A 12162-nucleotide genomic window follows, 5' to 3' on the forward strand; every position below is an offset into this window, starting at 1 on the left:
CCTATGAAAATAAACATGCATGCTCAGCCTAGTGTGCGTTCATGTTGTATGGCCAGCTTAAGGGTTAGTGGATGACAGGGACCTTATCTTTTAGAGAAGAATCAGGTGTGACTGCACCACATGTTTTGTTCACTTTATACATTTTATTGTGCAATTGTGACTTGACTTGGGAGGTCCCAGTGCTTCTGTGTGATTTTTATTCTAACAGTTTGTAGACAGAAATGAACAAAGATTTTCCTTTTCCACTGATCATTTTACCAGTGATAACTTGATCAATTGAAGAGCATTTATGACATTATATTTGTAGTTTTTAGTCCACATAACTTTTTATCTTGTAAAGGAGTTCATCCTCATGTCATGATTACACCCACCTATTATATGTCAAAGCACTGGACTCAGACCATTTCATTACTCTAGTGTAGGACGCATCTTTCAACGTTATTTTCTCAGTGCTTATTTCAATCTTTATACCCAGCTGCTGGAAATACATGCCGAATATACCAAAATAGGTATTTAGCTTGCCATCCTTGGCTTGCTTAGCTGTGACAATTTTCCCGTTAACCGTAATACCTAAAATAAGAGAAAACAAATAGCATTAACGCTGTCTTAATTGAGATATGACATTTTACTGAGAGACTTTGTTTTTATTTCTGTAAAATATACAATTCTCTAATCTATTTAAAACTTGAAGATTTAGATATAACTACGGTCAGCCATTTTATCCCATTCTTCATCTCTTGCTACGTCACACTTAGAGGGTTCTAGAAATATGACATAGTTGGAGAAGTTTGACTGGTTCCTTATACTGGAGAGCTGGTGGTCACATCTTTTCTTTCCCTGACTGGTGTTTTGGGGCTATTTTACCCTACAGTGCTGCTATGGTCAGTAAGAGTAAGAAAATCTCCAGCTCTTCAGTGCGAGCACCCTGCCAAATCATTTCTAAGCTCCCTGACTCCCTATGAATTTGACAGGGGTGGGACCATCGGATGTTATATTAGGGTAACCTCCAAATATAGGTTTAAATTAAGCTTGCCATAGACGTTATAATTATCGTAAAGTCAATTTGTGTATGATTCATACTTCAAGATCGTTTAATTAGACAAAGGAGTCTCACAGGACACATAAACAATCAAGGTGGAAAGCAGAAAGTCTCAACCATCTACTGCATTTGTTGGAGATAAGGACTCCAAAATTAATATATAAACACTAGAGAAGAAAGGAGTCCATAACTATCAAGTATAAAAAATATATTTATTAAATATCTTTGTTAAATAACAAAAAATGAGAATCTAAAACACATCTCTAACTGGATCAGCATTTACATGTACAGATAATAGTTATATGTACACACAATATAGAACACGGGAAGTCACAATGTCAAAGACAAAAGAAACAGAGTAAAGAAGCTCAAAGTGAAAGTTTACACCTGATAAAGGTAACAGGTGCAGTGACAGTAAGTGAGACCCGACAGAGCCTCAATAGCGAACTTACCCATGTTCAATTAACGTGATGGCTTGACCCAGAGGGTGAGGTAGCGCCCCGATGCGCGTTTCGCTTGTAGCTTTATCAAGCTTAATTGAACATGGGTAAGCTCACTATTGAGGCTCTGTCGGGTCTCACTTACTGTCACTGCACCTGTTACCTTTATCAGGTGTAAACATTCACTTTGAGCTTCTTTACTTTGTTTCTTTTGTCTTTGACATTGTGACTTCCCGTGTTATATATTGTGTGTACATATAACTATTATCTGTACATGTAAATGCTGATCCAGTTAGAGATGTGTTTTAGATTCTCATTTTTTGTTATTTAACAAAGATATTTAATAAAGATATTTTTCATACTTGATAGTTATGGACTCCTTTCTTCTCTAGTGTTTATACTTCAAGATTGGTTGTAGTAAACTCTATCATTGCAGTGGTTTTTTTCCTATCATTCAAGAAAAATACACGTGGGACAATGCAAATATACAACATTTCCCTGTAACAATTATTTATACTGTGGGAAATATCTGGTTGTATTTGCCCCTTTCCCAACAAGATTTACAGAAAATATAAAAAGTAGAATGCTTGTTGAATTGTGGGGAAATCTTTTTTTTTATTATCACTCTTGGCAGCACCCAAGGGATTTTGATCTCGACCCAATCTAGGACAGAACATACTAAAAGCAGCAAGACATGCAAGGGTTAATAGGACACACCTCTTTCCCTGTAAAGCCCTCCTCAAACCATCTTCATGTGTGAAATTTTTGTTCTGTCCCTACTGGACATGCGTGGTTGGATAGGCTGATTCCTATCCAACGAAGGTAAGCAGCAGGTTTTATATATTCCTGTTTTTAATTATATTTCCCTTTCCTTTCTTTTAAGTGATCTCCATCCCGGCTGGGGTTGTACAGACAGTTTATGTTCCATGATGGTATGTGGATATCAGTTGTCTGGCCATTGAGCATTATTTCTAAGACAACTTTACTCACCAAGGGTGTCTGGTGAGGGTTCCTGGGCTAGAGCGGCTCTGTAGATGTGGTTTGCGGGCTGCAGACTGATTTTACCGGCATGTGTACAGCCTCAGTGAGGGTAAAGATGGCCGCCACAAATACGTCCTGTTCAGAAGTGAGTGCCTTACTGCACAAGTGCAGGCGGCTTATAGAAGTCTGGTAGCTGCTTCTGGCCGGCACACTCGTATCTGACAGACACTCGCCCAGTGTAGGAGGGTGAGCATGTTATTCTATATGAAAGGCTAAGATTAGCCTCTCTGTTTTTTTGCCCCTTCTACCATGGGGATTGTTGTCCTATATATTAATATGACTTTATTGCAGATGTCTAGCCCATCAGCTGAAGAATCTGTGAGAAGTGCCTCAAAGAGGAAAAGAAAGTTAAGACACAGAAACTGAAGCAATTGTTTTCAGCCCGTTCTGGATAAGTATCTTGATGATATATGTGCCAAAAAAACTGACCTTGGTGTCAGATTCAGATCAGTTTATAAAATTGATGACAAGGTTACTGAGGCTTGGAAATCCCCAGTGAAAGTGGATTTGGCCATGGCAAAATTATCAAAGTGTTCGGTATTTCAGAGGACTCATCTCTCCTTAGGAACCGTTTAGCTAGGAAGGCAGATAATGCCTTGAAGAGAATCTACTCTTCTTCTGCGGCATTGTGCAAAGCCTCACTTGCTACTGTACCAGTTGCTAGGTCTCTTAGAATATGGCTTAATGAGTTAATGGCCGGTGTCCCTAGGGAACAAATCCTAGAAATGATTCCAGCTATGAAATCTGCCTCTGGATTTTTGCGTGATTTCCCTACGGATGCTCTGTGTCTCTCTTCCAAGCAGGTGGCCCTCTCTAATACGGCCAGATGTGCCACCTGGCTCAAGTCCTGGAGCGGTGACTTACCATCTAAGAGTCATTTTTGTTCCTTACCTTTTCAGTCCAGTCATCTGATTGGTGACCAACTCACAAAGATCCTGAAGTAACCTAACGAGGAAAAGAACCATTTTTTTCCAGATTATTTAAGGAAGGATATATCGGACTACTCGTTCTTCAATATTTTCACCTTCTAGGGGAAGAAGATATTTTTGTCCTACGGGGGGCATGACTCGGGAAGAAGAAGGAATCCAGAAGGTGAGAAGGGCCAGAAGAAACCACCTACTTTCAAAGCCGAGGCTGATTTTTTACATCAGAGGTCTGTGTCCTCCAGTAGGTGCAAGACTGTTGAATCTGGCAGGACTTCACTTCCGATGCCTGGGTATTAAACATTATCCGCTCAGGGTGCCAATTAGAATTCATCCACCGGCCCCTCGATGATTTATCATCAATCTAGCCGGTCGGTCTCAGGTTCCGGTTTTCCCTCAAGAATTTCTGAAGGAACAGACCCTAGAGCCTGTTCCGGTCACAGAGCAAAGGGCAGGTTTTTACTCCTTTTTTTTTTTTCCTGTACCCAAGCCCAATAGCAGGTAACAGCTTTTTACCTCAACAAGCAAGGAGGTACCAGGTGTCTGCTTGTAGAGAAGGAATGTTGGAATATTATGACCTGGGAAGCATCACGGCAGTCCACGTCTGAGGCAGCAACAACATCTCTGCAGATCAGCTCAGCAGAAAACAGCTCAAGCCCGGAAAGTGGCAACTGAATCCAACCGTGTTTAAGCAGCAGGTGAAGAGATGGGGCAAGCCAGAGCTGGATCTGATGGCAACTGTCTCCAAAAGTGAGGTTCGAAGATTCTGTGCCCTAAGCAGAGAGGGCAGGCCTGTAGCTCTGTATGCATTGTTTCTCATGGAAGAAGAGATTTCTATATCTCTTCCCCCTTCTACCTTGAATTTTCAAATGTCTACGGAAGATCAAACCGGACAAAGCCAAGGTACTAGCAATAGTTCTATTCTGGCCCAGAAGGGCATGTTTTCAGACATTCTTAGACCTTTTGAACGGAACCTACTTACGCCTTCCCCTCAGAGAGGATCTAATTTTCCAAAGGGGCTTTCATCATCCAGATCTGAAGAAACTACACCTGACAGCCTGGATATTGAGAGGATACATTTATCAAGTCAGGGGCTCTCGCAGAATGGCATCATGACTTTTTTGTCTTCTCGTGGATACTCAACCCCTACGGTCTATAATAGGGTTTGGTGCATATTCTCCAGCTGGTGTGTTGATCATAATCTATCTCTTAAAGACTTTTAGACTTCAGAGTTGCTGGATTTTTCAAAAAAAGGTTCTCAGCGGGACCTTAAGTGTAATTCTTTTAGTGTCCATTCTTTTAGTGTCGACTTTGCAGCCATCATGCCTATCTGGACTTCAAGTTCTGAAATAATCATCTTGTCAGATGTTTCTTCAGTTATCAAGATTCTCAGGCCAAATGCAAGATCTCCTTGCCCCATTTTGGATCTGGCTATTGTACTACGACAATTAGCATCAGAACCATTCGAGCCTCTTCAGGAGGTGGATTTAACGTTTTCATCTGGCAAGGTTCTATACCTTCCAAGGAATTACAGTTCCAGAAGGTATCCATGCGCTCACCACTAGAGCCTTAGCAGCTTCCTGGGCAGAGTTGGAAGAAGTTCCTCTACAATTCATCTGTCAGACAGCATAATGGGCTTCAGCGCATACCTTCCTGAGACACTACAGGTTAGACATCCCTTCTGGGTGTTCAGCTTTTAGTACAGGAGCCTTGAGTAGGGCGTTGCAAGATAACCCACCGATGTCTTAGCAAATTAAGTCCTGTGGGTGCTGCAATAAGGACAATAAGGAAGAAGCAAATTTACTTAGCTGAAATTTTATTTTCCTTGAGGCCAAGGCAGCAGACGCCCACCCAATAAAGTGTGTTGTTTTTTGCAGTTAAAGAGGCTCCTTTATCTACATAAGGAGATCGGCACTATAATGTAGGTGACAGCAGTGCTTTTTATTAGAAAAACAATCTATTTTTTCCACGTTAGGAGCGATTTTAGCTTTATTCTAATTCGTTTCTTAATGTCCATGTGGGCGTGTTTTTACTTTAGACCAAGCGGGCATTGTACAGAGGAGTGTATGACGCTGACAAATCAGCGTCATGCACTTCTCTCCATTCATTTAGTCAGCACATAGACAATGCGTTGTTCACTATGTGCTGTCTTATACTGACACATTAACATTACTGAAGTGTTTAGACAGTGAATAGACATTCCTTCCAGCCAGGATGGGATGTCTATTCACAATCCCGGCACTTCGTTAACGTTTGTTTGGTACTTACAGCAGAGCAAAGCCTAATCTCGCTGTAACCTGTCATTTACAGCGTGATCTCGCGAGATTACGCTTGTTCTGCTGTAAGTGCCAAACAAACGTTAACGAAGTGCAGGGATTGTGAATAGACATCCCATCCTGGCTGGAAGAAATCTCTATTCACTGTCTAAACACTTCAGTAACGTTAATATGTCAGTATAAGACAGCACATAGGGAACAACGCAGTGTCACTATTGGCTGACTAAATGAATGGAGAGAAGTGCATGACACTGATTGGTCAGCGTCATACACTCCTCTGTACAACGCCCACTTGGTCTAAAGTAAAATCACGCCCACTTGTGCATTAAGAAAGTAATTAGCATAAAGCTAAAATCGCTCCTAACGTGGTAAAAATAGATTGTTTTTCTAAATAAAAAGCACTGCTGTCATTTACATTACAGCGCCCATCTCCTTATGTAGAAGATAGGGCACTTATAATGTGGTGACAGAGCCTCTTTAAGCAAGTTTTGTATTTCCACATTAAGGTTGTTTGAGAAGGGTTTTATAGGTGGTGGAGGTGTGTCCTTCTATTAACCCTTGCATGTCTTGCTGCTTTTAGTATGTTCTATCCTACAGTGGGTCAGGATCAAAATCCCTTGGGTGCTGCCATGGGCTCAAGGAAAAGAAAATTTCAGGTAAGTAAATTTCTACAACTGTGGCCATCTTAAGGCTTTAAAGGAGTCAGGCTGTCATCACATTTTCGGCTTCCAATCTGATAACACCACTACATAAGGAAGAATGATAGTTTTTCAAACATACCTATGTTGCCCAAGTCAGCCCATCGTGAGCCATAAAAAAAGTGTTTTTTTTCCTCCAGGCACCGTAGGCAAATGAGCACCGAAGCGTCTTGCAATCCAGGAAGTGTCCTACATTCTACGTGGTTCCTGCGTCCCTATATTCCGGTATTACCGGTTTGGGAGGTGAAAATGTGATGACGGACTCCCTTTAATGTTAACTTTCTGGTCTTATCAGTGGTTAATTCCAGGTCAAGGCCTCTTTCACATGGCAGTATTATGGTCAATATTTTAATCCAAACACGGAAGAGGTACTTTTCCATGATACCTTTTATCTGTGTAGGTTTCAATCCTTATTTTGGCTTCCAAATACAGAAGCAAAAAACTGACACACATACTGCCGCATGAAAAAGGCCTAAGGGACTGTTTTCCTGCACTAATGTTCACACAGGTCAGATTTGCTATGGAAAAGTATGTAGTAAATCTGCAGATTATGATGTCAAGAATGACATTTTACAGCAAAATCTGGCACCTTTCCAAAGTAGAAGAAAGCATGCCGTGGATTTAAAAATCTGCAGCATGCTATAAAATCTGCACATTTATTTTCAGCAAAAAATTGAGTTTTGAAAAGCAATTTCACTCTTAGGGTATGTTCACACAATAACGGCAATTACGCCTGAAATTACGGAGCTGTTTTCAGGAGAAAACCGCTCCTGAATTTCACACGTAATTGCATGTACTGGCTCCAAAAACGTCCCAAGAAGTGTCCTGCACTTCTTTTGAAGAGTCTGTAATTTTACGTGCCGTCTTTTGACAGCCACGCGTAAAATGACAGGTCGTCGGCACAGTACATCGTAAAGCCCATTGCAAGCAATGGGCAGATGTTTGTCGGCGTATTGGAGCCGTCTTTTCAGATGTAATTCGGGGCGTAAAACAACCGAATTACGTCTGAAACGTGGTCGTGTGAACATACCCTTATTGGACTGCAGTTAGCTGTGATTCTTCGTTATGGAATCTACACAGAAAATATGCAGCAAATTCACTCCATATGAACATAGCCTTATAGTTCCGATTTAATCTAATTTGTGAAGGCCTCGTTCACACGGCAGTGTTTTGGTCAGTACTTTACATCAGTATTTAAAAAAACAAAACCAAGACTGGGTCCAAAGCACAGAAGAGATGCAAATCTTTCCTTTATTTTTTCTCTGTGTAGGTTCCACTTCTAGTTTTGGCTTCCAAATACTGACCAAAATACTGTCATGTGAAAGTGGCCTAACGAAGAGTATACTTAGGCGGAATTCACACGACAGGGTTTCCCGGCCGGTTGCCGGCCGTTCATAAATCGGCCAGCACCCGGCTGCATTAGGAACAATAGACCCCTAATGGGGCTATTCACACGACCGATTTTTTGATGGCCGGGAAAACCGGCAGTCAAAAAATGGGACATGCCCTATTTTCGGCCGGGTGCGCGGCTCCCATAGAAGTCTATGGGGCCGGGTAATACACGGCCATCACCGGAATGTGTCCCGAGTGATGGCCGGGTCTACCGTCGCTTGCACACTCTCTCTCCTCCTCCTCCTCCTCCTCCTCACAGTGCAGAGTGCATGTGAGGAGGAGGAGGGTCTTGGATTCCGCTACAGGAGAAGTGAGTGACTACACTGTCCATATATGGACACAGCGATGTCACTCACTTCTGCAGCGGAATCCCCGACTCTATGGCCGGGGATGCCGCTACAGGAGAAATGAGTGACTACACTGTCCATATATGGACACAGCGATGTCACTTACTTCTGCAGCGGAATCCCCGACTCTATGGCCAGGGATGCCGCTACAGGAGAAGTGAGTGACTACACTGTCCATATATGGACACAGCGAAGTCACTCACTTCTGCAGCGGAATCCCCGACTCTATGGCCAGGGATTCCGCTATAGGAGAAGTGAGTGACTACACTGTCCATATATGGACACAAGCGATGTCACTCACTTCTGCAGCGGAATCCCCGACTCTATGGCCGGGGATTCCGCTACAGGTGAAGTGAGTGACTACACTGTCCATATATGGACACAGCGATGTCACTCACTTCTGCAGCGGAATCCCCGACTCTATGGCCGGGGATTCTGCTACAGGAGAAGTGAGTGACTACACTGTCCATATATGGACACAGTGACGTCACTCACTTCTGAAGCGGAATTCCCGACCTGTGGCAGGGAATTCCTCTCCAGGAGAAGTCAGTGACTACACTGTCCATATATGGACATTGAAGTCAGTGACTTCTCCTGGAAGGGGGGGGGGGGGTGGGTGCAACCTACTGGGGGCTGTGTGGTATCACCTACAGGGGACTTGGTGGCATCACCTACAGGGGGCTGGGTGGCATCACCTACAGGGGGCTGGGTGGCATCGCCTACGGGGGCTGTGTGGCATCGCCTACAGGGGGCAGGGTGGCATCGCCTACAGGGGGCAGGGTGGCATCGCCTACAGGGGGTAGGGTGGCATCGCCTGCAGGGGGCTGGGTGGCATCGCCTACAGGGGGCTGGGTGGCATCGCCTACAGGGGGCTGGGTGTCATCGCCAACAGGGGGCAGGGTGTCATCGCCTACAGGGGGCAGGGTGGCATTGCTTACAGGGGGCTGTGTGGCATCGCCTACAAGGGGCTGTGTGGCATCACCTACAGGGGGCTGTGTGGCATCACCTACAGGGGGCTGTGTGGCATCACCTACAGGGGGCTGTGTGGCATCACCTACAGGGGGCTGTGTGGCATCGCCTACAGGGGGCTGTGTGGCATCACCAACAGGGGGCTGGGTGGCATCACCAACAGGGGTCTGGGTGGCATTACCTACAGGGGGCTGGGTGGCATTACCTACCAGGGGGGCTGTGGCATTATCTACAAAGGGCTGTGTGTGGCAACAAATTGAAATGAAATTCATCCGATTTTAAAACGGACAGGGTAAAAAACGGATGCAAATCGGCCGGTAAAAATGGCAACACGGCCCGGAACGGATGCAAACTGGATGCAAACCGGCAGGGAAAATCGGCCAAAAATGGCAGATTTTCCCGGCCGACACTCGGACCCTGTCGTGTGAATGAGGCCTTTGTCCGTTAATCAGAGAAGACTGCTCACAAGAAACATACTGATGGCTCACGCAGAACCCGCTGTCACTGAACCCGCCAGTGCCGCTGACCTGACGGAAGCAGGTTTCAGCGCTAGATACAGGATACAAAGCAGCTGTATCTCAAAAAGTAAAGATAATTAAAATAAAAATGTATTTAGAAAGTTGCACAAAACACACAGATTTTTTATTTTTAAAAAAAATAAAAATGTCTATTTCAAAGGTGTACATAGCCTTTCATTAGCTAGATCCTCCATACATCTAAAGAAGAGAAATAATGTGTTATTTTTTGTTGTTGTTGCTATTTATTTTTATTATGAAAGCTGAAATGGATGGATGACAATTGACAGAGAAATGTCATCAGAGCTGTATTTACAGGTGGTGCTGCCGTATGCTCCAAGTCTGAATACGCTTTTACGTTTTGTTTTTTTAAAGTATGCAAATAACATAGAAACCATACACAATTACTTCTAAAGTGGATCTGTCATCAGGCTATGCTGCTCTATGTAAGATACACAGCAGCTATCTATCGCTGCTGAGAGGGGTGGGCGAGCGCTCCCCTTCATATATACACTGGAGTCCGGTGTATTCTTTAATAACTCCTATTAGACAAATGGCACAATATTTTTTTGTGTGCCATTTGGACTGATAAGAAAGTGGACCTGTGCACATACTATGCTGCCCTTACTTTAGAGGTATACAGTAAAGGTCATGGGCCCTAACTTGCTTTTACCAGCTTCCGCATATCTGACAGAAGGGTTTTTGGGGCCTTTCAGACACCAGGGCCTAGATTTGACTGCAACCTTTACATCCCTTAAAGTTATGCTACTACTTTTAGTGTATCCCCTTACCTAATTCAGGGTCTGACAGCATGTTCAGGATATTTCCAGCCTGTGCATCAATGTTGAAGCAGACATCTGCTTGGCTCTTTGGCAAGTTTATAATGAAGTGTGGATCGATGTCAACTGCGAGATAAATACAGAACTATTAACAATAAACCGGATATAATGGTAGAATAGTGTACAGAATAAAGGCACTTTAGCCTTAGCGCCAGAATATAGGGACCTGCTAGATCCATAAAACATAATTTTCTATAACCAGTGGTTATTCAGTGACATTTAGATAGCATAGTCCTAATAGAACAAAAAAAATAAAAATCCTTGTGATCCAAAAGAGATGGTTCCTAATTTACATGAAGAAGTTAAAGGGTTTACTCATCGGGAAGATTCAGCTGCTGCAGGGAAAAGCAGTATTACTTGCCTCTTAGATTTTCATTGTGGTGGAAAAATCTATTCTGAATAAGAGGCAAATCTGTGACATAATAGGCATGCTGCAGATTTAAAATTCGACAACATGCCCTCAAATCCACAGTGGAAATGTCTGCTACATGTGAATGAGGCTTTAAAAAACCCTATTCAATAACTTTGTAATGTAAATTCCTAATTTAGCGGCTTTCTGTCCTGGCTCATAATAGGGTATATGGAAAGGGGTTGTCTTCATGTGTTGGACAGCGTTATAATATTTTAAGGTGTTACCATTTCATATACGTTATGGATTAAAATATGGTAAACTTTACCACACAGACTACATATATGAATCTATGTTTATATACGTACCACAGTTTATAGTAGTTGTCTTATTACATTTGGTTTTAGGAGTAGTAAACATAGTTATTGTCTCTGTTACACCTTTGGCCTCTGTTCCAATCGTAGGTGCACCTGCAGTAGGTGGGCACTCAGAATACTTTAGTGGTGGTGGTGGTGGAGGAGGTGGAGTTGCCTTTGTAGATACAGCCAATGCTAATGTTAGGAAAAAGATAAAACATTACCATATAGGTATCTAGTATACTCCTTGATACATGTTTTTGTTATTCTCTATTAAATACATTTTAGGTGATTGCTTTGGAGAAAAACCAGTCCATTATTTTTCTCTAAAGTATAATTTACCCCTTTCACTGTTACCTGAATAGCATGCACTTACAATTGCCAGGGAAGCAACAGCCCCTATGACAGCAATCACCATCTCTTTGTTTAGGTGTCAGTGTGATATGACAATACACACTTATGATAATCAAAATCACTGTGAATTATGGCAGCGTAGTATCAATCAGACATTTAACGTCTACAATTTATTGTTCTGCCTGTTTACATTGATCCTTTTAACAATTGTGTGTTATTGTTATTGAATAAAGGTTACATTTTAATAAAATATTCTACATATACAGGTAGTTGGGAAATAAGGCTTTTTTTGCCTTTTGGCAATTAGATAATATAAGTGTGATATGACGGTCACATTGCTAGGAAGATTAGTTCGCCCTTTTGTCTACATATGTCTCTTCTTGTAAATGTTGTAGGCTCAGATAGTACTGTTTCCCTGTTATCCCACAGGCTCTCTCATTTATTCACACATACAGCACTAAGCACAGGAATATCTCAATTTGACATGAAAAAAATGGTCCAAGTGCTCAAGTATTAAGTAATAGAAAAGTGAGAGAAGATATTTTTGTAAAAAGGCTGCAAAAGTTTTGTGTAGGCCCTGGGCACACAATTTGGTGGAGGCCCCATCCTGCCTCTAGGGCATGG

The 12162-nt window shown here is 42.6% G+C and overlaps 1 protein-coding gene across 2 annotated transcripts in view; it reads right to left on the reverse strand.

Annotated features, from left to right (window-relative positions):
* The window catches only part of ITIH2 (inter-alpha-trypsin inhibitor heavy chain 2), a 68826-nt gene that overhangs the window by 31158 nt on the left and 25506 nt on the right, over nt 1–12162 (reverse strand). For both annotated transcript variants that reach the window (XM_075857467.1, XM_075857468.1), the window contains exons 16-18: nt 11197–11379; nt 10432–10545; nt 372–570 (exon numbers count right to left, since the gene is read on the reverse strand). In XM_075857467.1, coding sequence (XP_075713582.1) covers nt 372–570; nt 10432–10545; nt 11197–11379 — 496 coding nt within the window. The remainder of the gene's footprint in view (nt 1–371; nt 571–10431; nt 10546–11196; nt 11380–12162) is intronic.

The sequence above is a fragment of the Rhinoderma darwinii genome, chromosome 3, assembly GCF_050947455.1.
Source record: "Rhinoderma darwinii isolate aRhiDar2 chromosome 3, aRhiDar2.hap1, whole genome shotgun sequence".
In the NCBI taxonomy this organism is placed as follows: Eukaryota; Metazoa; Chordata; class Amphibia; order Anura; family Rhinodermatidae; genus Rhinoderma; species Rhinoderma darwinii.